This window comes from Aureococcus anophagefferens, assembly GCF_000186865.1.
Source record: "Aureococcus anophagefferens unplaced genomic scaffold AURANscaffold_12, whole genome shotgun sequence".
NCBI lineage: Eukaryota > Pelagophyceae > Pelagomonadales > Pelagomonadaceae > Aureococcus > Aureococcus anophagefferens.
In genome coordinates, this window is record NW_008705572.1 from 1372156 (window position 1) to 1395378 (window position 23223).

Here is a 23223-nt window from a genome sequence, read left to right on the forward strand (position 1 = left end):
GCCGCGGAACGCGCCGCCGCGTCGCGGCAGGCCGCCGCGGGCCCGCGCGCGTCGCCGCGGCCCGCGCCCAGCGCGACGGCGCCCGCGCCGACGGACGCGTCGAACGCGGCGCCGCGCGCCGCGCCGGCGCCGTCGCGCGCGGCCGCGGCCGCGTCGCGCGCGTCGCGCGTCTCGTCGCGCCGCTCCCGCGCGCGCACGGCGGCGTCCACCGTGCCGTGGCCGCTCGCCGCCGCGTCGGCGGAGGCGACGACCGCGCGGAGCCACGCGCCGAGGGGCCGGAGCGCGGCCGCGCGCTCGTCGCGGCGGAGCGCCGCGCGCTCGCACTTGGCCGCCGCGGCGAGGACCCGCTTCTTCTCGTCGGCGCCCGCCTCCGCCGCCGCCGCCAGCAGGGGCGGCGGCGGCGCGCCGCGCGCCGCGAGGAGCGCCTCCGCGAGCCGCAGGCGCCGGCCCAGTTTCCGCGCGGCGCGCCACCACGTCGGCGTCGCGGCCGCGCCCGGCGACGACCGCGCGGGCGACGCCGGCGCCGGCGCGCGCGCCGCGGGGTCGCCGAGGCAGACTAAGACGGCGACCGCCGCCGCCTCGGCGACGTCGCCCGCGTCGTCCTCCGCGAAGGACGCCGCGGGGCGGGAAGCGCCGAAGAGCTCCGCGACGGCGCGGTCGAAGCCCGGCCCCCGCAGCTCGGCCTCCGCGCGGCCCCAGAGGTATTTCAACCGCTTCCCCCGGTCCCGCGCGTCGCCGAGGCGCGCGTCGAAGCGCGCCCGGGGCTCGCCGGGCCGCCGCGCGCGCGCCTCCGCCGCGTCGAGGTCGCGCTCCGCCTGCGGGGCGACGCGACGTCGCTTTGACGCGGGCGCGCGCGCGCGTTCCAAAGAACGCGTCGACACCGTTCCGAGGGATGATCGCTCGTCCAAACACCAGCCGAAACGAGGAGAACACGGCCGAGCGAGGAGCCTTTGGGGACGTCCGCGCGCGATTCCCGCGCCGCGGTCCGCGGCGTCGAGCGCGCCCTCCGCGAACGCCGCGGCCTCCGCGGCGGCGACGGCGTCGTCGCGCGGCACGGGCCGGTGCGCGTCCGGGTCCGCGCCCAACGCGACGAGCGCGCGCACGCTCGCCGCGTCGCCGAGCGCCGCGGCGAGGAGCAGCGGCCGCGCGCCGAAGCACTCCGCGTCCGCCGCGTCCGCCGCGCGCGCCGCGGTGGCTCTGGCGGCGACGCGCGGCCACGCGGCGAGGGCGTCGCCGAGGCGCGCGACGTCGTGGCCGCCGAGGACGCAGGCGACGAAGGGCGACACGCCCCGGGGCCCGCCGAGGCGGCTCCCGGCGCGGCACGCCGCGGCGAGCCGCGCCGCGCACTCGGGAAACCCCCGGAGCGCCGCGAGGCCGCCCGCGGTCCACTCGAGCGCGTCGCCCGCGCAGGTGCGCGCCGGGCCGTCCCCGAGGGCGCCGGGCGCGGCCCAGGCCGCGTCCAACGCCGCGACGCGCGCGCCGGCGACGTCGCCCGCCCGCGGCGGTCATCTCGACGACGCGGTCCGCGCGCGCGCCGCGGTCGAGGAGCAGGCCGCAGAGCGCGTCGTCGCCGCGGGACGCCGCGGCGTGGAGGGGCGGCAGGGCGTCGATGGCGGCGACGTTCGGGTCCGCGCCGCCGTCGAGCGCCGCGCGGACGCACCGCGCGGACCCCCGCGCGACCGCGAGCGCCAGGAGCCGCGGCCAGTGGTACGTCGCGGCCCAGCCGTTCGCCTCGGCCCGCGCCGCGAGGAGCGCCAGCGTCCGCGCCGCGCCGCCGCGCGCCGCCGCGCGCGCCGCGTCCCAGAGCGCGTCCTCGTCGGCCGGCGCCGCGTCGAGGAGCGCGGCGACGAGCGGCGCGGCGTCGCGGCACGACGCGGCGACGGCCAGCGGCGCGCACCCGAAGGCGTCGCGCGCCACGGCCGCGGCGCCGCCGCCGTGGGCCGCCAGCGCGGCGACGACGGCGCAGGCGCGCGCCGACGCGCGCTCGAGCCGCGCGGCGACGTCGCGGCCGCGCGCGGCGTCGCGGCGGCACCGCCGCGACCGCTTGAGCTGCGCGGCCGCCGCGTGGTGCAGCGCCGTGCGCCCGGCGGCGTCCCGCGCGAGGAGGGCCGCGGCGCCCGCGGACGCGGCGAGCGCCTCGACGAGCGCGACGCGCAGGCCCGCGGCGGCGCAGTGCAAGGGCGTCGCGCCGTTTTCGTCCGCGGCGCCGGCGTCGCCGCCGTGCGCGACGAGCAGCGCGGCGACCTTGCAGCGCTCGGCGCCGTCGTCGTCGCTGCCGCCGTCGCCGTCGAGGCTGCGCGCGTCGCAGAGCGCGTGGAGCGCCGTGCGGCCCGTCGCCGCGCAGCGGAAGCTCGCGCGGCGGTAGCCCGCGGGCGCGACGAGCGCGCGGCGCGCAAGCGCGGCGTCGCCAGCCTCCGCGGCGCGGAGCAGCGCCTCGTGGCCGGCGTCGTCGTCGCCGGGCGCGAGGGGGAAGGCCGCGGAACGCCGCGCCGCCGCCGCGGCCTCGTCGCGGGCGACGCGGCGCCGCGCGTACGCGGGCAGCGACGGGAGGCCGTGGCACCGGAGCCGCAGGGCCGCCGCGCGGAAGGGGTCGAGGTCCGCCACGGCCCAGGCCACGGACCGCAGGTAGCCCGCGCCGCCGCCGAGGCCCAATTTCCGCGCCGCCGCGCGCAGGAGCCGCGCCGCCGCGGCGTCGCCGGCGCCGCGGCGGCGCAGCGCCGCCGCGTCGCCGCCGTCGTCGCCGACGAGGGCCGCGACGGCGAGGTCCAGCAGCTCGTCGGCCGTCGTCTCCTCGTCGGCGCACCGCCGGCGCCATCGCTTCACGATCGCGCGCGGGGCTGCAGCGTCTTTTTGTGGGGCTGCCATACTTTCGAACTGTTGTTTTGAGCCCAACCTCTGGCAAGTTGAAGACGGCTTTGAAGGTCGGTGAACACTTGAAAGCGCGCGTGGGTGCGGTGCAGCAACCTAGGCGTAACTCCCTAGGACCTAGGCCGCCTCCCCCCCGTCGAGGCTGCGGTTGAAGGCGTCGAGCATGGCGATCGCGTCCGAGAAGGACGCCCGCCTCCAGGGCCCCACGTAGCTCATGTTCGCCGCGAGGTGCCGCAGGAACGTCGCCGTCCGCGGCCTCTTGCCGCGGTCCGCGCTGTCCGCGAGGAAGGGCAGGAGCCAGGCCTTGGCGCCGACGTCGAAGCTGTGCGTGCGGGAAGACAGGGGCACGCATCGCTTCCGCGGGTTGCAGAGGCCCTTGGACTCGGGCGACCCCCGGGAGCCGTCGGCGCAGGCCGTGTGCTCGTTGTGGTGCACGAGGCGCCGGCGCCCGGCGCATTCCGCGGCCATGACGCCCGTGGACTCCTTGTGGGGGCAGCAGCAGCAGTGCTGGCGCGACGTGCCCGGGCAGTCGTCGTCGCTCTCGCACGCGCGCTCGCGCGCGTCGAGCGCGTGCGGCTTCGGCATGGCCGCGATGAGGTCGGAGACCGGGGACCGACCGGCGAGGGCTTTGGGTCCGTCCACGAGGTAGAGCCTCGGCGGCCGCGGCGAGCCCGGCGCGCCGGAGAACGCGAACTGGTGCGGCGCGAAGTCGTCCAGGAAGAAGCCGCCGATCTCGCTGAAGCTCCGGAAGCAGTCGAGGATCGCGCGCGCGACGCCCAGCGGCCGCCGCCTCGCGAGCATCATGTACTTGTTCACGTCCTTCATGCGGGAGTCGTGGTGGACGACGTGGATGGGCGTGCCCGCGTCCTCGACGACGTACGTCACGCCGGCGCCGTCGACCCAGCCGCCGAGGAGCTCCGGCACGCCCGGCAGGCCCCGCAGGTACTCGAGGTAGACGAGCTCCGCGCGGAGCTCGGACCGGTGCATCGCCGCCACGGAGGCCGCGGCCGCGTCGGCCTTGCCGCCGCGGAACGCGTGGACGTGCGCGGACGATCGGTCGGACTTTACGATCACCCTCCGCCGTTTGAACGTCGCGGCGCGGACGCTCTTCGCCGTGCCCTCGGAGAGCAGCTGGAAGTGCTCGAGCTGCGCTTCTCGCGTGATGCTCCACGTCGCCGGCGCCGTGCCGTTGCTCAGCCACGCGTCGGCGGCGGTGGCGGCCTCGAGCGCCGCGCGAGCGTCGAAGGCGGCGTCGGCGGCGGCGAGGAGGAGGAAGCAACGGCGAAGCAACGGCGCATATCGGAGGAGGGCGAAGCGACGGCGCATATCGGTTCAGAGCAGGGCGAGGGCGGCTGCGACCGACGACGAGGCTGCCCTAGCACCTCAGATTGGCAGCATATTTTTGGTGCTCGACGACGAGGCTGCCGAGCACTCGATTGGCAGCGCGAAGGCCATATTGAAGTCCATGCCGAAGATGTTGAAGCGTGAGCTCGGTGGGAATGCGTTCGACTTTAAGCTCCTGAAGTTGGGTTCGCGCACGCTCGGGTGGCCATGGACGCGCTCTTCGCCGCGGCGACGCCCGTGCACGTCGCCGCCGCGGCCGCGACGCTCCTCGTGCCCTACGCCGCGTTCGCGAGCGTGCAGCCCGAGCCGAAGCGGCGCGCCTGGTTTTTGACGCTCGTGACGGCCTGTGTCGTCGGGCCCGGGTCGCTGCCGACGGTCTTCGCCCACGTCTTTCCGGCCTTCGACGAGGCGGCGCAGTTCAGTGACGAGCCGCGCGCGAAGTTCCTCTGCACGTTCTTCGTCGCGTTCCTCGTCGCCGACTGCGCCGTCGGCGCGCTGCACTACCCGTCCCAGTTCCACGTCTTCGAGGGCTGGATCCACCACGCCGTCTACGCCGCCTTCTTCGCCTGGCTCACGCGCGCGGGCTACACCGTCGCCGGCGCGTCCACGCTCGCGCTCGAGCTGCCGACGGCGATTTTAGCAGCGGGCCACTGCTTCCCCGCCGCGCGCGCGGACCTGCTCTACGGCTGCGCCTTCTTCGCCGTGCGCGTCGCCTTCCATTTTTACCTGCTCGTCAAGTGGGTCGCCATGCGCGACCCGCCCATCGCGCTCTGGCCCTGCACGGCCGCGACGCTCCTGCTCCACGCGTTCTGGTTCTTCAAGTGGTGCCGGAGCTACGCGAAGCAGCGCGCCAAGGAGAAGGGGGTCTAAGCTAGTGGGCCGTTTTATTTGCCGCGGGCCCGTCGGCGACCAGGGCGGCGACGTCCTTCAGCGGCGCGATGTCGACGCCCGCGGCCTCGCACTCGCCGATGAAGTCGAAGAGCGTCCGGGCGATCGCCTCGTCGCGCGCGTGCGCGGCCTCGGCCTCCCGCAGGCAGCGCAGCCGCTCCTTCGTCTCCCGGATCTCGCGCCGCAGCTCGCCGGCGTCCGACTCGGCGGCGCTCAGCGCCGCGGCCACGCCCGCGGACGACGACGCGCGTCCCGCGGACGCGAGGCCGCTCGTCGAGCCGCCGGCGGCGTCCTCCGCCAGCCACGCGTCCACCGCGACGCGTAGGACGCCGGTTCCGGAGAGCGAGCGGAGGTACGCGTCGGTCGCGCTCGCCGTCGCGGGGGTCTCCGGGCGCGCGCCGTCGTCGCCGACCGCGGTCGGGTCCGGCGCCGCGGAGTCGAGCACCATGAGCCTCTGGTCGTCGCCGACCGCGGCCGGGTCCGGCGCCGCGGAGTCGAGCACCATGAGCCTCTGGACCCGGTCGCTGCCGGCGACCTCGGCGTCGAGCGCCGCCGAGAGGTCCGGCGCGACGGCGCCCGCGACGTCGCGGAAGCCCCGGCCCCGGTAGAGCGCGATGGCCGCGTCGTTGCCCTCGGCGACGTGGAGGTAGACGGCGCTGTCGGCGCAGGCGGCCTCGACGGCGTCGAGGAGCGCCGACGCGACGCCCCGGCGGCGCCAGGCCGGGTCCGTCGCGACCGCAGCGACGTAACGCGCGCCGGCGAGCGCCGCGGCGGACGCGACGCCGACGACGCGGCCCCCGGCGTCGGCGGCGACGGCCGCCGCCGCCGCGCCCTTGAGGTCGTCCTCGTAGATGCGGTCCTGGAGGTAGATGCTCCCCGTGGAGTCGAGGTGCGGCGAGAAGACGGCCGTGCGGAGCCGCGCGGCCGCGGCGAGCGCGGCGGCCGACGGCGACGCGTCGACGAGGAACGCGCGCGCGTCGCCGGCGCCGTCGGGCGCGGCGCGGAGCGGCGCCGGGCCCCGCGGCGTCGCCTTTTTGGTCGCGCGCCGGGCGCCGCCGGGCGCCGGGAGCGATCGGAGGAGGAACGCGACGGGCAGCGCGACGTCGCGCGCGTACGCGGCGCCCGCGCGGGGCCCGAAGTGGCCCCGGTCGTCGGCGTGCACGACGACGTCGCCGGCCCCGCGGTCCCGCAGCACCGCGGCGAACTTGAAGGCCTCCCACCAGCCCGTGCGCGCGTCGCGGAGCGCGGGGCGGAGCAGGCACCGCGGGAACGCGGCCGCGTCGCAGGACTTGGCCAGCTCCAGGGGCGAGAAGGACGCGATGATGTCGTGCGCCGCGCCCTCGTGGGGGTTGCCGAACTCCTCCCACTCGTTGATCGTCAGCGGCAGGGACCCGTCCTGGAGCGTGCCGAGCGCGTCGAGGAACGGCACGTCGAGCGCGACCTGGGCGGAAAAGCGTGATGCAACGTCGCTTCAACGTGAGCGTTTCGCGCGCGCGCGTTCCAGAGAAAGCATCCAGGCGTCGAGAGCGTTCCGAGAGATGATCGCTCGTCCAAGAATCAGCCGAAACGAGCCGAGAGAGGAGCCTTTGAAGTTGGGAAGTTCGCGCTCTTTTCCCGCCCCGAGCGCGACGGCGTCGAAGGCCTCCGGCGCGAGGCACGCCGCGCCCCCGACGCTCAGGCCGCCCGCGGACCGGCCCCGGCCGACGACGGCGCCGTAGCGGCCCCGGAGCGCGCGCGCGACGGCCGCCGCGTCCTCGGCGGACCGCGGCTTCTCGTCGCGGCGGCCCGCGGCGTGCCACGCGCGGCCGCGCTCGCCGCCGCCGCGGACGCCGGCGACGGCGACGGCGACGCCCGCGTCCAAGAGCGCCGCGGCCTCGCCCGTGAGCGCCGTCGGGTGCCGCGCGCCGTACGCGCCGTACGCGTAGAGCGCCGCGGCGCGCGGCGCGCCCGGCGCCGCGACGACGACGACGGGCACGCCGCCGACGTCGAAGCGCTCGACGGCGAGGGACGCCTCGAAGGCCGAGGGCTCCGGCGGCGCGACCCAGCGCCGCTCGCCGGCGTCCCAGGCCGCGACGCGCGGGAACCGGTCGGGCCCGGAGATGTCGAAGCGCAGCGTCGACGCCCCGCCGAGGGCCTCGCCCTCGTGGAGGTCCGGCCGCAGCGCGACGTCGGCGTAGCCCGGCGGCGGCGCGACGCGCTCGCTCGCGCCGCCCGCGACGACCCACGCCGCGTCGCGGCCGTCGTCCGCGACGCCCCCGACGACGGCGGCGTCGGCGCCGAGCGCGAGGACGGCGTCGAGGTCCCGCGCGCCGGCCACGGCGACGGCGTCGTCGCCGCGCAGGAGCGCGCCGTCGCCGCCCCGGTCCGCGACGACGGCCCACGCGGCGCCCGAGTGGAAGTCGGCCGCGGAGACGGCGCGGCCCGGCACCCGCGCCGCGAGCACGCCGCAGGTCGCGCCCTCCAGCCGCAGGACCTCGGCCCCGTCGCGGGACGCGACCCGCAGCAGCGCGGCGGCGCCGTCGGACGACGGCCGCGGCGGCTCGTAGCGGAAGCGCTCGTCGGGCTCCGACCGGAGGAGCCGCTCGCGGCCCTCGCGGTCCTGGAGCCAGAGCTCGCAGGGCCGGCCCGCGCCGTCGCAGCGCAGCGCGTAGAGGCCCCCGTCCGCCGCCCAGGCGACCTGCGCGTCGACGGCGGCGAGCGGCGGGCGATCCGAGAGCGCGAACTCGCACGAGTAGACCTCGCCGCCCGTCGCGTCCACCGTGTAGGCGAGGTCCGCGCCGTCGGGCGCGATGGCGACGTGGCTCACGCCGACCACGAGGCCCCGGTAGGGCGCGCCGCCCTCGAAGGCGCTCGGCAGCGCCGCGGGCGCGGACCGCTCGTCGAGCGCGACCTCGGGCGCCGACTCGGAGCCGCGCCGCCGCCGCTCCCAGACCCGGAAGCCCTCGTCGTCGGCGGCGCCCCGCCACTCCCAGGCGCCGAAGGCGCGCCAGGCGTCGCCGGCCGCCGCCGCGGGCACCAGCGCCTCGACGCGCGACGCCGCGGCGTCGCGCGCGGCGCCGAGCGCCGCCGCGACGTCGTCCGCGCGCGCGCGCTCCGCGGCGAGCTGGCGCCGCGTCTCGTCGTCGGACGCGTCGCGCAGGTAGTAGAGGTCGTCGACGACGACGCGCGGCTCGAGCAGGTGGCGCCGGGCCTCGGACGTCGCGCAGGTGCCGTAGGCGACGTCCGTCGGCCGTCGCTCCGGCGCGCGGACGTGCAAACGCGCGGACGCTTTTTTAATTGTGGTTTGCCGTACGAGCGCGACATTTGCGCGAAGGAGCAGTAGCAGTGGCAGACGTCGGAGCGTCTCGGAGACCATACTCCGACCTTCACCTCACGAGGTCTTCAACCTTGTTCAAGTCATTTTCTTGAAGGAATTGCCACAAAATCTCTAAAGCAAAAAGCTTCTTGTCGTCGCATTTCACCGTCGACAAGGGCGCCGCTCGCGCCGTCCCGGTGCGCCAGGCCAGCGCTCGAGTCCCTCGTCGGTAGCGACCAAAAAAATCGTGCGCTCGGAGCGTCCCGCGACGGCGCTTTGACCGAGGAAGCGTGCCAGAGGGCAGACCGAGGCATGGAGCCGAAGCGGGGCCCCGGCGCGCGGGAGAAGCGGAAGCGCGCGGTCGTGGACTACGCGGCCTTCGACGAGGGCCTGGGCACGGAGAAGCCGTCGACGCTGTCGCGGTGGGTGCCGACGCTCGCGAGCGTCGAGTGCCTGCCCGCGGAGGCGTTCGTCGAGCGCATGGCCGACGGCCGGGGCTTCGACGAGGCCTGGGCGCGGCGCACGGGCCTGCGGCGGCCCGCGCTCATCGCCGACGCCGCGGGGCTCGGGCTCGCCGTGCCCTCGGGGTCCTTCGGCGTGCGCGACGTCGCGCGGATCGTCGGCGAGCGGACGCCCGTGCAGGTCATGCGGTCCCAGGACCAGAGCTCCGTGGAGAACTGGAGCCTCGCGGACTGGGCGCGCTACTGGCACGCGCCCGTGCGCGAGGACACGCTCAACGTCATCTCGCTCGAGTTCTCGCGGACGCCGCTCGCGGCGCACGTGCGGTCGCCGGCGCTCGTGCGGCGCCTCGACTGGATCGACAACTGCTTCCCCGACGCCTACCGCGCGCGCGGCGAGTACCCGCAGACCCAGTACTACTGCCTCATGTCCACGGGGGGCTGCTACACGGACTTCCACGTCGACTTCGGGGGCACGGCGGTCTGGTACCACGTCTTCCGCGGCAGCAAGGTCTTCTACGTGCTCGAGCCGACGGCGGCGCACAGGGCAGCAAAAGAGAGCGAAATTCCCAACTTCAAAGGCTCCGATCTCGGCCATTTTCCACTCGTTTCGGCTGACTTTTGGACGAGCGATCATCTCTCGGAACGGTCTCGAAGCGTGGATGCTTGTTTTGGGCGGAACACTCACGTTGAAGCGACGTTGAATCACCCTTTTGCTGCCCAGGCGGCGCACCTCGCGGCCTACGAGCGGTGGATCTGCGACGCGGACCAGGACAGCACGTGGTTCCCGGACGTCGCGGCGGCCGGCGGGCCCTGCGCCTGCGCGCGGGTCGAGGTGCGCGCGGGCGAGACGTTCTTCATCCCCTCGGGCTGGATCCACGCCGTGCACACGCCCGCGGACTCGCTCGTCTTCGGCGGCAACTTCCTGCCGGGCCTCTGCACCGCGGACCTGCAGCTCGCCGTCCACGACATCGAGGCGCGGACGCACGTCAAGCAGGAGTACCGCTTCCCCTTTTTCGTCCCCTGCATGTTCTGGGGCGTCAAGTGCGCGCTGGACCGGCTCAACGAGCGGCCCGACGGCCTCGGGTCCCACGAGCGGCGCGGCCTCGCCGCGCTCGTCGACGCGTGCGGCGCCTGGGCGCGCGACGGCTGCGCGCGCATCCACTGCGCGCGGCAGCGGGGCATGGCCCTCCTCGCGGCGACGGACGCGGGCTTCGACTCGCCCGCGCGGCTCGTCGACGCCGCGGCCGCGGCGCTCGCGCGCGCGCCGCGGCCCGCGCCCAAGTTCGTCTTCCGCGCGGGGCCCCGGCCGGAGGAGCGCTTCGTCGCCGCGCCGCCGCCGCCGCCCGCGCCGGAGGCCGTCGAGGCGCGGCCGGCGATGGCGCCGGCGCCGACGCCCGACGCGCCCGCCGCGCGGCCCGGCGGCGCGTCGCCCGCGGCGAAGAAGCCGCGGGCCGCGAAGCCCAAGGCCGCGTCCACGGCGAAGAGCCGCCTGCTCGCGAAGATAAGCAAGAAGCGGTGATCGTACCTTCTCTTTCACACGAGCCAGGCATCGAGGCTCGCGCGGGGGCTGGGTGACTGCATCATCAGTTCATCCTACCTTCATCTTGCATCCGGAGATTGCGCTGCTCTCGAGGAGGATGTGGCAGCCGCTCTCAAGAAGGATGTGGCAGCCCCTGAGCTTGGCGCTGGCGCTGGCGTCGGTCGCCGGCGCGCAGACGGACGTGTCGTCACTCGTCCGAGCCGCGCTGGTGGCCGAGGCGTCGTACTGCGCCACCACACTGCCGCCCTCGCTGGAGGCTATCAACATCTCCGCCATCATCGAGGTCCAGCACGAGCGCGCGATCGTCGGCTACGATGCCCAAAATCATTCGCTCTTCGTGTCGTTCCGCGGGACTTCCAACGTGGAGAACTGGCTCGAGAACGTCGACGGCTTCAAGACGTCGCCCTACGAAGACGACTCGGACGCCGCGGTCATGGAGGGCATGTCGGACTGGTACCACGACCTCAAGGGCGGGGTCGTAGAAGCCTTGGCGAAGGCCAGAGACACGCACTTCCCTACCACCGCCTTGGCGCCGCTCTACGCCGCGGGGCACAGCGCCGGCGGCGCGTGCGCGACGCTGTTCGGCGTCGACGTCTGGCGGGGCAACGTCTCCGGCTACGCGCTGACGGACGCGTTCTCCTTCGGATCGCCGCGCCTCGGGAACGCGGCCTTCGCGGCCTACTTCGAGAAGGTCCGCGACGCGGCGGGCGCGCGGTCGTACCGCGTGACGCACGCCGAGGACGTGATCCCGCACCTGCCGCAGCGACTCCTGAACTTCCTGCACGTGCCCGGGGAGCTCTGGCAGGCGAACGACACGGTCGCAGTGGTCGCCTGCTCCGACTCGGCGAGCGCCGAGGACCCGAACTGCTCCGACGCCTGCGCGCCCCTCGGCTGCACGAGCAAGGCGGACCACCTCCGCTACCTCGGCGTGCCGCTCGGCAAGCACGGGTGCGCGTAAGTCGTTCGCCTTAAATTTACGACTCGCGAGGCGGGCCTGGTCATGTTGCAGAGCCCGCTCTCCCTCGGGCGGCTAGATTGGCAGTCGTGAGATGATCTTGGCGTCCCAAAGCGATACGTAAGTTCTAGACCAAATCGCGCGAGCAGATTTCGAGGCTCAATCATTCGAGCCGGCTTCATCGCTAAAAAGTGGCAAAAGTAAGTGAACGGGCGCTCCAGGATTTGGAGGGGGGCTCAGAGGGTCCCCCGCCTAATCAGATTAGCCTACGGCGCGAGGCCGTCGCTAACTGACCTAGCCTGCGGCGCGAGGCCGCCACAACTAACTGGCTCGCGCGATGCCTGCGCGGCACTGGTGGTACGACGACAGAGCACCAGTCTGCGTGGCCCTCAAGACGAAAGCGGGCATCAACTTCGTGATCCACGGCGACAGAAACGCGTCGGTCCGCGCCATCTTCCTGCAAGGCGTCGCGGCGTCGCTGGACAACAATCGGTTCTTGCTCGCGGCCCTGCGGCGCGGCGGCGACGTGTCCGACGTCTGCGTCGTCGCGGTCGACGCCGTGGGCATCGGCGGGAGCGTCGCGCCGCTCGACGCGCGCGAGTACTCGGTCGCTCGGAGCGCGCGCGACGTGCGCGACGTGCTCGAGATCGTGAACTGGTCGCGCGCGCACGTCGTCGGCCACTCGATGGGAGGCATGGTCGCGATGGAGTTCGCCGCGAGTCATCCGGACCGCGTCGCGTCGCTCGCGCTGCTGTCGACCACCGCCCACCGGCGCGCGCTCGACTACGTCCCGCGCGCGGCCGCGGTGCCCAACGGCCTCCGGCTGCTGAGCGCCCGGTCGCCGGCGGACCGCGCGCGCGTCGACGTCGCGTTCCACTTCTCTCGGCACTTTTTGTTCGCGCCGGTCTCGGACGCGGAGCGCGAGGACCTCGGCGGGGCCAAGGCCACACAAGGGCGAGGGGCGGACCCGAGAACCCGCGAAACCCTCGGGAGGGTAAGGGTGAGGGGCCGCCAAATTCCCAGAACCCTTGTCCCGGGTACAGGTGCGGGTACCGACGAAAGCCACGGGTACAAGGGGACGCCCCTCGCCCTCGAGGGTGCTGGCTATCCCCGGCTACTAGTAACAAAGTTTCGACTGCCATCCTCACCCAAGTTTCGACTGCCAACTTCACTGACCACCATCACCATCACCGTCGAGATACGATGCACTTATGGCCCGCCGCGCCGGGGATGGCGCGCGCCGGACGCGCCCCGCCGAAGGCTCACGCGTGGCCTCGCGTGCACGGGGGGAGCTTCTCATGTTCAACCGACGCAAGCGCTGCCGCTTGTCGAGCAACGAATCGTAGTGTTACCTCGATCGGCGGCGGGCGCGAGTTTTGCTCGGCCCGCGGCGGTGGAGCGCAGCGGCGGCTTGGCGAGGCCGTTGGCGTGGGGCAGCGACGTCGCGCTGAACGCGGCGTCGGGAGCCCCGGGGGATAAATCTCTCAAAGGGGAAGGGGATGGGGGTAGGGGGCGGCGCGTCTGCGGCTCGCCACGGGGCATGGGCCCGCGGCGCCGTCCGACGCGCCCCCTCCGGTCCGCGGCCCGCGGCGCCATCTACTAGCAAAAGGTGCAAAAGCAGGGGCCGCCCGCGTTCTTGCCAACGGCCCAGGACGGGCACGACGGAAGACCCGAGTCGAAGAACATGTCCACCATGTCCGTCACGGACGACGTGTCCCAGGCGCCGATGTCCTGGTTGAAGGCGTCAGCACTGAAGAACATCGAGCGCATGCTCGTCACGGACGACGTGTCCCAGGCGCCGACGTCCTGGTTGAAGGCGTCAGCACCCGAGAACATCGAGCGCATGCTCGTGACGGACGACGTGTCCCAGGCGCCGACGTCCTGGTCAAAGGCACGGGCGTAGTAGAACATGTAGCTCATGTCCGTCACGGACGACGTGTCCCAGCCGCCGATGTCCTGGTCGAAGGCATTGCCGAACATGTAGCTCATGTCCGTCACGGCCGACGTGTCCCAGGCGCCGATGTTCTGGTCGAAGGCGTAAGCGTAGCCGAACATGTAGCGCATGTCCGTCACGGCCGACGTGTCCCAGGCGCCGATGTCCTTGTCGAAGGCGGCAGCATTCTCGAACATGTTGCTCATGTCCGTCACGGACGACGTGTCCCAGGCGCCGATGTCCTGGTCGAAGGCGTAAGCGTAGTCGAACATGTAGCTCATGTCCGTCACGGACGACGTGTCCCAGCCGCCGATGTCCTGGTCGAAGGCGTAAGCGTCTTCGAACATGTAGCTCATGTACGTCACGGACGACGTGTCCCAGCCGCCGATGTCCTGGTCGAAGGCTTCAGCGTAGTCGAACATGTAGCTCATGTCCGTCACGGCCGACGTGTCCCAGCCGCCGATGTCCTGGTCGAAGGCGTAAGCCTCTTCGAACATGTAGCTCATGTACGTCACGGACGACGTGTCCCAGCCGCCGATGTCCTGGTCGAAGGCTTCAGCGTAGTAGAACACGGAGCTCATGTACGTCACGGACGACGTGTCCCAGGCGCCGATGTCCTGGTCGAAGGCGTAAGCCTCTTCGAACATGTAGCTCATGTACGTCACGGACGACGTGTCCCAGCCGCCGATGTCCTGGTCGAAGGCTTCAGCGTAGTAGAACACGGAGCTCATGTCCGTCACGGCCGACGTGTCCCAGGCGCCGATGTCCTGGTCGAAGGCGTAAGCCTCTTCGAACATGTAGCTCATGTACGTCACGGACGACGTGTCCCAGCCGCCGATGTCCTGGTCGAAGGCGTAAGCGTAGTCGAACATGTAGCTCATGTCCGTCACGGACGACGTGTCCCAGGCGCCGATGTCCTGGTCGAAGGCGTAAGCCTCTTCGAACATGTAGCTCATGTCCGTCACCCGCGACACGTCCCAGTCCTTGATGGGACCGTACTCGTCCTCGGCGGCGACGGGGTCCGCGATCCACTCGACGACCGCGGCCTCGAGCTCGGCTTTGTCTGCGAAGGTCCCAGGCCCGGGGGTCGGCGCGACCGTGGGCGAGCCCGTGGGCCAGAGCGTGGGCGCCTCGGTGGGCGCCGCCGTGGGGGCGGCCGTCGGGCTGGTCGTGGGAGCCGCGGTCGGCGAGAGCGTGGGGGCGGCCGTCGGGCTGGTCGTGGGGGCGGCGGTCGGCGCGCCCGTGGGGGCGGCCGTCGGGCTGGTCGTGGGAGCCGAGGTCGGCGCGCCCGTGGGGGCGGCCGTCGGGCTGGTCGTGGGAGCCGAGGTTCCCGCCGCGGTGGGCGCGCCCGTGGGGGCGGCCGTCGGGCTGGTCGTGGGAGCCGAGGTTCCCGCCGCGGTGGGGGCGGCCGTCGGGCTGGTCGTGGGAGCCGAGGTTCCCGCCGCGATGGGCGCGCCCGTGGGGGCGGCCGTCGGGCTGGTCGTGGGAGCCGAGGTACTGTTGGTACTGTTTCCCGCCGCGGTGGGCGCGCCCGTGGGGGCGGCCGTCGGGCTGGTCGTGGGAGCCGAGGTACTGTTGGTACTGTTCCCCGTGGAATTGGCCGTGGGCAGGCCCGTGGGCAGGTCCGTGGGCTTGGCCGTGGGCAGGTCCGTGGAATTGGCCGTGGAATTGGCCGTGGGCAGGCCCGTGGGCAGGTCCGTGGGCTTGGCCGTGGGCTCGGCCGAGGGGTTGGGCGTGGGCTCGGCCGAGGGCTCGGGCGTGGGCTTGGCCGTCACGACCTCCACCGTAACGGTCGCTTCGGCGAGCGCGTCGAGCGTCTTCTCCTTGTCCACGCCGGCGCCTTCGAGCGCGTCCGCTGCCTCGGGAGACCGCTCGGCGGCCTGCGCCTTAAGCTCTGGGAGGAACTCGCCGCTCTCCACGGCCTCTTGGAGCGCGTTCGTCGCCTCGGCCGCCGCGTCCTCCGCGGCCGAGACGTCGTCCGCGAAGATGGTGGCGTTGAACGAGACTTTGGCGCCGTCCTCGTCCTGGAGCCGCCGCCGGGTCGACGTGCTCTCGGCCACGATGTTCGACACATCGTCGTAGCCGCCCAACGAGATGATCGTCGCCTTGAGCGCCGCCCGCACGTCCGCGTCCTCGTTCACGTCCGAGGCCGAGAGCCCCGTCATGAAGAGCGACGTCGTCACCTTCGCCTGCGCTCCGGCGGGCGCCGCCGTAGTGGTCGTCTCCACGGGGGGCGCCGCCGTAGTGGTCGTCTCCGGCGGGATGATATACCCAAAGGCGTCCGCCGACGCCAGGAAGGTCGCGGCGAGGAGAAGTCGGGGAAACGTCGTCATCATGATGTCACGGGGGGTGTCCGAGAGGCCGCAGGAAAGTACGTGCGTGGTCGAGATTGCGGGTGCCTGCGGGGGAATCGACGCGGTTCCGCGGCGACGATCGACGGACGAGGCGCGCGAATCAGGGGTTGAAGACCATTCAGGCACGTCCGCCGACGGCCGGGAGGCCGGCCGCCGGCCGCGCCGCGGAAGAGCGAGTCGCTCTTCGCCGTCGTCGAGGTGCCCGCCGCGGACCACGCCGCCGGCGGGCCGCGAGGTGGGAGGCCGGGCTTGCATGCGCTTGGCGTGCACCGAGGACTCGAAGACGTAGCGGAGCGGGTCCCGGCGCGCCGGCCGCCGGCCGCGCAAGAGCGAGTCGCTCTTCGCCGTCGTCGAGGTGCCCGCCGCGGACCACGCCGCCGGCGGGCCGCGAGGTGGGAGGCCGGGCTTGCATGCGCTTGGCGTGCACCGAGGACTCGAAGACGTAGCGGAGCGGGTCCCAGCGCGTTCCGGCCGCCGGCCGCGCCGCGCAAGAGCGAGTCGCTCTTCGCCGTCGTCGAGGTGCCCGCCGCGGACCACGCCGCCGGCGGGCCGCGAGGTGGGAGGCCGGGCTTGCATGCGCTTGGCGTGCACCGAGGACTCGAAGACGTAGCGGAGCGGGTCCCGGCGCGCCGGCCGCCGGCCGCGCCGCGCAAGAGCGAGTCGCTCTTCGCCGTCGTCGAGGTGCCCGCCGTGGACCACGCCGCCGGCGGGCCGCGAGGTGGGAGGCCGGGCTTGCATGCGCTTGGCGTGCACCGAGGACTCGAAGACGTAGCGGAGCGCGCCGGCCGCCGGCCGCGCCGCGCAAGAGCGAGTCGCTCTTCGTCGTCGTCGAGGTGCCCGCCGCGGACCACGCCGCCGGCGGGCCGCGAGGTGGAAGGCCGGGCTTGCATGCGGGTCCCGGCGCGTTCCGGGCGCTTGGATACGCCGCGCAAGAGCGAGTCGCTCTTCGCCGTCGTCGAGGTGCCCGCCGCGGACCACGCCGCCGGCGGGCCGCGAGGTGGGAGGCCGGGCTTGCATGCGCTTGGCGTGCACCGAGGACTCAAAGACGTAGCGGAGCGGGTCCCAGCGCGTTCCGGCCGCCGGCCGCGCCGCGCAAGAGCGAGTCGCTCTTCGCCGTCGTCGAGGTGCCCGCCGCGGACCACGCCGCCGGCGGGCCGCGAGGTGGGAGGCCGGGCTTGCATGCGCTTGGCGTGCACCGAGGACTCGAAGACGTAGCGGAGCGGGTCCCAGCGCGTTCCGGCCGCCGGCCGCGCCGCGCAAGAGCGAGTCGCTCTTCGCCGTCGTCGAGGTGCCCGCCGCGGACCACGCCGCCGGCGGGCCGCGAGGTGGGAGGCCGGGCTTGCATGCGCTTGGCGTGCACCGAGGACTCGAAGACGTAGCGGAGCGGGTCCCGGCGCGCCGGCCGCCGGCCGCGCCACGCAAGAGCGAGTCGCTCTTCGCCGTCGTCGAGGTGCCCGCCGCGGACCACGCCGCCGGCGGGCCGCGAGGTGGGAGGCCGGGCTTGCATGCGCTTGGCGTGCACCGAGGACTCGAAGACGTAGCGGAGCGCGCCAGCCGCCGGCCGCGCCGCGCAAGAGCGAGTCGCTCTTCGCCGTCGTCGAAGTGCCCGCCGCGGACCACGCCGCCGGCGGGCCACGAGGTGGGAGGCCGGCTTGCATGCGCTTGGCGTGCACCGAGGACTCGAAGACGTAGCGGAGCGGGTCCCGGCGCGCCGGCCGCCGGCCGCGCAAGAGCGAGTCGCTCTTCGCCGTCGTCGAAGTGCCCGCCGCGGACCACGCCGCCGGCGGGCCACGAGGTGGGAGGCCGGCTTGCATGCGCTTGGCGTGCACCGAGGACTCGAAGACGTAGCGGAGCGGGTCCCGGCGCGCCGGCCGCCGGCCGCGCAAGAGCGAGTCGCTCTTCGCCGTCGTCGAGGTGCCCGCCGCGGACCACGCCGCCGGCGGGCCACCGCCGCCCCGCCCCCCCGGGGCGACGACGACCGCGCCCCGGGGGGTGACGCCCCCCCTCCCCCGGGGGCGGACGGGCGCGATCGCGGTCGTGGGAACGTTTTTTTTTTGGATGGCGTGGGCGGAGCGAAAAAGGGGTCGTAAAAGCGGGGCTTTTGGGGGGGGGGGACTTGTTGGGACGCCGGGAGGCTACGATAGAGGTACGCGGAGTGGGTATGAGGTGTGGCGAGTGTGCGGTGAGCGGCAAGGTCGAGTTGAGGCCAACACGTCGTCCCGGGGCCGACGCTCCACGCGCGTGAGGTGCGATGTGCGGTCGCCGGGTCTGGGGGTTTTGTAGTCCGTCGGGGTCGGTGCAGTCTGAGACCGGATTCTGGCGTATCTCGGTGAGCTCAGCCCGAATCGCTTTGTAGTCGGAAATAGTCGGTAGATTTCCCTTGTAGTCGGTGCGCGCGACCGTGCACGCCAACGCGCGTCTTCGCGGGCTCGGCGCAACTCCGTCCGGCCCGCCCCCTGCCTCTCGGGGTCGAGGCGAGGCGCGAGCCGACGCGTCGGGCGGCTCCCGTGCGCCTAGCGACGGGTCGCCAGTCTGTGGACGCGTGCGCCGACCCCCAGCAGGGCCTGGCCTGGGCTATTTGGCATTCGGTCGCCGGGCGCTGCCTCGGAGCGTTGCGGGAGAGCATGGCGACGATCGAGCACCTCGAGGAGGTCTACGAGCGAGGACGGGACCGTCACGGCGGAGTTCGGGAGGGTCGAGGGGATGAAGGGGAAGGCCGGCGGCGGAAAGCGGAAGATCTGGAGGGAGCCGTTCGAGCTCACGGCGGACCGGCCGGACGTCCACGTCCACGCGAGGTGGTACTCCTGCATGCCCAACGCGGGCAACACCTTCAAATACGACGTCTCCGACACGTCCGCCTACGACATCGAGCACGTGATCTCCATCGTCGACCTCGAGTACGACGACGCGCTCGACACGTACAGGCTCGATGACCGCACGGCCCGCGGGATCTCCGAGGCCGTGGCCCAGCTCCAGCGGTCGCGTGCCACCGACGCTTCTGCCGCCCGTGTCATGCGCCAGCAGCAGCAGACCGCCGCCGCCCGCGCTGCGAGGCTCCAGATGGAAGGAGCCACAACTTTCATAGCCGCGGGCACCTCCCGTTATGGCCGTGGGACGACCCGGATCGAATGGCGCTGACCTTGTCAACTCACCACGCGGTGAGGCTGAGGTCCACTGACGAGAGTTCGGGCGCCCCGCGCGCCGTAAAGCGAAATTCACATAGAACCGGACGTCGTCGAGACCCGGGTCCGCGGCGCCCGCGAAGGGCCTAGCGACCAAGTAGCCGGCCAAATAGTCGGTCGATCTAGTCGGTTTGTAGTCGAAGGCCGGTTTTATAGGCGACGTCGCGCGGCCCCGTGAGTTTGGAGCCGAATCTAGTCGGGGTGCCCGACCGCACATGGTACCCTGCGCGCGTGGAGCGTGCCGCCCCCGTGGGCGCGCGGGAGACGAAGGCGGCCCCCACGGGCGCGACGACGACGACGGCGCCGCCCTTGGGCTCCGGCGCGGGGCTCGGCGCGGGCGGCGCGGGAGCCGGCTCCGGCTCCGGCGGCGGCGCGGGCGGCGCCGCCGCGGGCTCGGGCGCGCGGCCCTCGCGCCCGAGCTCGCCGCGGCGGAGAACGCGGGGCGGAGCCCCTACGTCGCCGACTGCCGCGCGGAGGCGCCGGGCCTCCCGCGCGACGCGGACGCGCTCGCCGACGCGCTCTGGGGCGCGAGCGCGGCCTACGCGGGGGTGGGGTAAGCGCGATTGTCGACGATGGTGCGGCGCGTGCTTGCGGATGCGGGCGGGCAGAGGCTCAGAAGGCGTCCTACGCACGCTAAACAAAGAGGCGGCGGCGGGGCATGGCGAAGGAAACAAGTCCTGAGAGACGCGCAAGGATCAGGAGACCCGAGATCGAGCAGCGTGTGGCTCTCTCTCTCGCGCATTAGGCGACGCACCCCGCCTACGCGCCTACCTTGGGCGGGCGCGGGCACTGGGGGGGGCACTAAAGCCGCACCGGGCCCCGGGGGGGCTCCTCTTGAGGGGCCGGGATCGTCCCTGTTGCAGGGCCCAGACGTCCCTGGCGCGGAGCTTGGCTCCTGACGCGGCCCGCGGAGCTTGGCTCTCGATCGGGGACGCTACGCACTCGGAGGCTCTTGAAAGGCTAAAACTTTACTACTAGTAGTACGATCGCAATCGCGTGTTCGCGCCGAGCGCGTCGGCCGTGGCCCGCCGCGCCGGGGATGGCGCGCGCCGGAGGCCCCCCATGCCCCATAATGTGGAGAATGGTATGACGGGCGGCCCGGACGACATGTATGTTGTACCCCCACATAGTTTTGACGCCGCGCGCGCGCGGAGGAAGAGCGATCAGTTGGCGAGCGTTGAAGACTCGCCGCGTTCGCGGCAGATTCGCGGCGGGGCGCTGGTACATCGAGACGCCTCTAGGCCTGCCTCTCGAGCCGGGCCTGGCAACGCGCACACCCGCGACGCCCCTCGATTTACTCCTTGGCGATCTGGAGGAGGGAGTAGATCGTGTCGGCCTTGATCTTCGTCTGGAGCGCGGTGAAGAGCTCGAAGCCCTCGCGCTGGTACTCCTGGAAGGGGTCGGTCTGCTGGAGCGTGCGGAGCTGGACGGACTCCTTGAGGTAGTTCATGTTGAGGAGGTGGTCGGCCCAGAGCTTGTCGAGGCGGATGAGCGCGAGCTTCGTGAAGGACTCCGTCGGCGGCCGCGCGGGCCGCTTCTCCGCGACGGCATCGAGGAGGCCGTCGACGCAGGCCGCGACGGCGGGCAGCGCGGCGACCTTCGTCGCCTCGCCCTCGCCGAGGGCCGCGAGGGCGTCGGCGTCGAGGCGGAGCGCGCCGGGCCCGAAGAAGGCGTCGAGGCGCGCCGCGAGGAGCGCGTCGACGTCGCCGTCGGCGCCGGCGTCGCGGTCGACGGATTTCGCGATGGCGAGGAGCGCGTCCGCGGCCCACTCGCGCGCGTTCGCCGCCGCGTCGTCGGCGCCGTCGAGGAGCAGGCGCCGCCGCGTCGCGTAGAGCGCGCGGCGCTGGCCGTCGAGGACGTCGTCGAACTTGAGCACGTTGACGCGGAGGTCCGCGTTGTAGGCCTCGACCTTGGCCTGGATCTTGCCCAGGTTCTCGGTGACGGACTTGGCCTCGAGGGGCAGGTCGTCGCCGACGCGGAAGGTCTCCATGAGCTTGGCGATCTGGTCGCCGCCGAAGGTCTTGAACATGGGGTCGTCGACGGAGACGAAGAACCGGCTCGCGCCCGCGTCGCCCTGGCGGCCGGAGCGGCCCCGGAGCTGGTTGTCGATGCGCACGGACTCGTGGCGCTCCGTGCCGACGACGTAGAGGCCGCCGGCGCGCACGACCGCGGCCCGCTCGGCGTCGAGCGCGGCGCCGAGGTCCGCCTCGAGCGCCGCCAAAGCTTTCCGGAGCGCGGCGACCGCGGGGCTCTTCGACGCGATCGCGCGGCCCTCGGCGGCGAGCGCGAGGAGCTGGAGCGCCGCGTCGCGGTCCAGGTTGGCCGCGCCGCCGACGGCGTCGGCCGCCGCGGCCGCCGCGGCCTCGAGCGCCGCGGTCGCGTCCGCGCCGATCGCGATCGCCGAGTCGTCGCGCGCGCCGACCTCGAGGAGCGCCGCGTAGTCCTCGTCCAGCAGGCGCGACTCGGCGACGAGCTTCGCCAGGTCGGACGCCGACCCGCCGAGCTTGATGTCCGTGCCGCGGCCCGCCATGTTCGTCGCGACGGTGACCGCGCCGAGGCGGCCCGCCTGCGCGATGACCGCGGACTCGCGCGCGGCCGCGTCGGGCCGCGCGGAGAGCTTCGACGCGGCGAGGCCGTAGTCGCGCAAGAGGCGCTCCACGAAGGCGTCGGACTGCTCCACGGACGTCGTGCCCACGAGCACGGGGCGGCCGTCCTTGTGCGCGCGGACGACCTCGGCCGCGGCCGCGCGCTCCTTCGCGTCGACGGTCCGGTAGACGGCGTCGTCGTAGTCCTTGCGCGCGATCGGCAAGGCCGTCGGGATGGGGACCACCGTGAGCTTGTAGACGTCGCCGAGCTCCTTGCCGTCGCTCAGCGCCGTGCCCGTCATGCCCGCGAGGCGCGAGCTCAGCGTGCGGAAGAGGGCCTGGAACGTGACCTGGGCCGTCGGCCGCGTCTGGTCCGAGCAGACGAGCCCCTCCTTGGCCTCGATGGACTGCTGGAGGCCGTCCGCGTAGCGCCGGCCCTCGAGCACGCGGCCGGAGAACGCGTCGACGAGCTTGACCGCGCCGGCGCCGTCGACGAGGTAGTCGCGGTCCCTGAGGAGGAGCTCCTTGGCCCGGAGCGCGCCGAGGACGAAGGGCGCCCAGGGGTCCTTGGGGTCGAACATGGACGTGCCGAGCGTGCGCTCGCACTCGCCGTAGCCCGCCTCGGTCAGGATCACGGACATGCCCTTCTCGTCGACGTCGTAGTGGCGGCCCTTCTGGAGCACGCCGTCGGCGAGGTCCCGCGCGACGTCGTACTTGGCCTTGGGCGCCGCCGTCGTCTCGGAGATGATGAGGGGCGTCCGCGCCTCGTCGATGAGGATGGAGTCGGCCTCGTCGACGAGGCACCAGTAGAAGAGCTCCTCGACGGCGGACGCGCCCGGCCGCGACGGCATGACGAGCTCGGCCTCCTCGAGGGCGAGCTGGTCCCGCAGGTAGTCGAAGCCGAGCTCCGCGTTGCTCACGTAGGTCACGTCACTCGCGTACGCGTCGCGGCGGTCGTCGCCGCCGACGGCCATCGACGACTCGACGAGGCCCACGCTCAGGCCGAGGAAGCGCAGCACGAGGCCGACGCCGTCGGCGTCGCGCCGCGCGAGGTAGTCGTTGGCCGTCACGACGAGGGCCCCGCGGCGCCGCAGCGCGCCCAGGAGCGTCGGCGCGACGGCCGCGAGCGTCTTGCCCTCGCCCGTCGCCATCTCCGCGAGCGCGCCGCGCGACATGACGTAGCCGCCGAGGAGCTGGACGTCGTAGGCCCGCAGCTTGAGCACGCGCCAGGCCGCCTCGCGCGCGAGGGCGAAGGCCGACGCGACCTGCGCGTCCGACGCCTCCCGCGACGGGTCGAGCGCCGAGAGCTCGTCGCCGAGCGTCTTGGCGAGGTCGCGCAGGCCCGCGTCGCTGAGCGCCTCCATGTCGGCCTCGAGCGCGTTCACGCGGCCCACGCACTGCTCCGCGCCCTTGAGGAGCGACTTGGCCTCGCCGCTGAGCACCGAGCCGCCGCGGACCTGCTCGAAGATGGCCTGGACCGGCGATTCCACCGCGGCCGTGACGATCGTCGTCGCCGGCGCGCGCCGCGCCGCGGGAGCGCGGACGTTCAGCGGCGGCGACGTGAACGCCGCGGTCAGAGCGCCTAGGGCGAGCGCGAGCATGCTGGAGCGCGTCGTCATGCTCTCACTTGAGATCGATGCGCTCAGCTCTGATGTGGCGGCTGGCCGATATTGATCTGATATTGACGCTTCATTTCCGCTATGTTGCCGCGCGCCGCTCGCCGGCCGCCCGCAGGGATCTGTCTGGGCCCGACCGCGGCACCGGCCGACGCGAGCGCAGCGAGGCCAGCCCAAAAAGGCGAGACCCATCGCGTGAACT

The 23223-nt window shown here is 73.5% G+C and overlaps 7 protein-coding genes across 7 annotated transcripts in view; 3 read left to right on the top strand and 4 right to left on the bottom strand.

The window, feature by feature from the left end:
* AURANDRAFT_65043 (hypothetical protein) overlaps positions 1–4194 on the bottom strand; it is a gene marked incomplete at both ends in the record, with an annotated part of 14255 nt that extends 10061 nt beyond the window's left edge. The window contains 4 exons of the mRNA XM_009039722.1: positions 78–815; positions 1038–1388; positions 1516–2817; positions 3076–4194. Of these exons, the coding sequence (XP_009037970.1) occupies positions 78–815; positions 1038–1388; positions 1516–2817; positions 3076–4194 (3510 nt within the window). The remainder of the gene's footprint in view (positions 1–77; positions 816–1037; positions 1389–1515; positions 2818–3075) is intronic.
* Positions 4195–5083: 889 nt separating this feature from the next.
* Positions 5084–8455, bottom strand: AURANDRAFT_65044 (hypothetical protein; the record flags this gene model as incomplete). Its single annotated transcript, XM_009039721.1, has 2 exons — positions 5084–6541; positions 6731–8455. The coding sequence occupies 2 exons, from the start codon at positions 8453–8455 to the stop codon at positions 5084–5086; spliced, it is 3183 nt and encodes a 1060-aa protein (XP_009037969.1).
* Positions 8456–8875: 420 nt separating this feature from the next.
* On the top strand, positions 8876–9838 carry AURANDRAFT_27938 (hypothetical protein; the record flags this gene model as incomplete). Its single annotated transcript, XM_009039712.1, has 2 exons — positions 8876–9373; positions 9578–9838. Coding segments are annotated over 2 exons (759 nt in total), but the record flags the coding sequence as incomplete, so codon positions are not given.
* Positions 9839–10517: 679 nt separating this feature from the next.
* Positions 10518–11354, top strand: AURANDRAFT_28098 (hypothetical protein; the record flags this gene model as incomplete). Its single annotated transcript, XM_009039713.1, has 1 exon — positions 10518–11354. One exon carries the CDS (start codon positions 10518–10520, stop codon positions 11352–11354), a length of 837 nt encoding a protein of 278 aa, XP_009037961.1.
* A 334-nt stretch (positions 11355–11688) lies between these two features.
* AURANDRAFT_65046 (hypothetical protein) lies at positions 11689–12472 on the top strand (the record flags this gene model as incomplete). The annotated part of the gene is made up of 2 exons (XM_009039714.1): positions 11689–12255; positions 12395–12472. 2 exons carry the CDS (start codon positions 11689–11691, stop codon positions 12470–12472), a joined length of 645 nt encoding a protein of 214 aa, XP_009037962.1.
* A 2350-nt stretch (positions 12473–14822) lies between these two features.
* AURANDRAFT_54007 (hypothetical protein) lies at positions 14823–15691 on the bottom strand (the record flags this gene model as incomplete). The annotated part of the gene is made up of 1 exon (XM_009039720.1): positions 14823–15691. A coding segment is annotated over one exon (798 nt), but the record flags the coding sequence as incomplete, so codon positions are not given.
* Positions 15692–20114: 4423 nt separating this feature from the next.
* AURANDRAFT_59127 (hypothetical protein) lies at positions 20115–23213 on the bottom strand (the record flags this gene model as incomplete). The annotated part of the gene is made up of 3 exons (XM_009039719.1): positions 20115–21069; positions 21283–22862; positions 23175–23213. The coding sequence occupies 3 exons, from the start codon at positions 23211–23213 to the stop codon at positions 20115–20117; spliced, it is 2574 nt and encodes an 857-aa protein (XP_009037967.1).
* Positions 23214–23223: the final 10 nt, after the last annotated feature.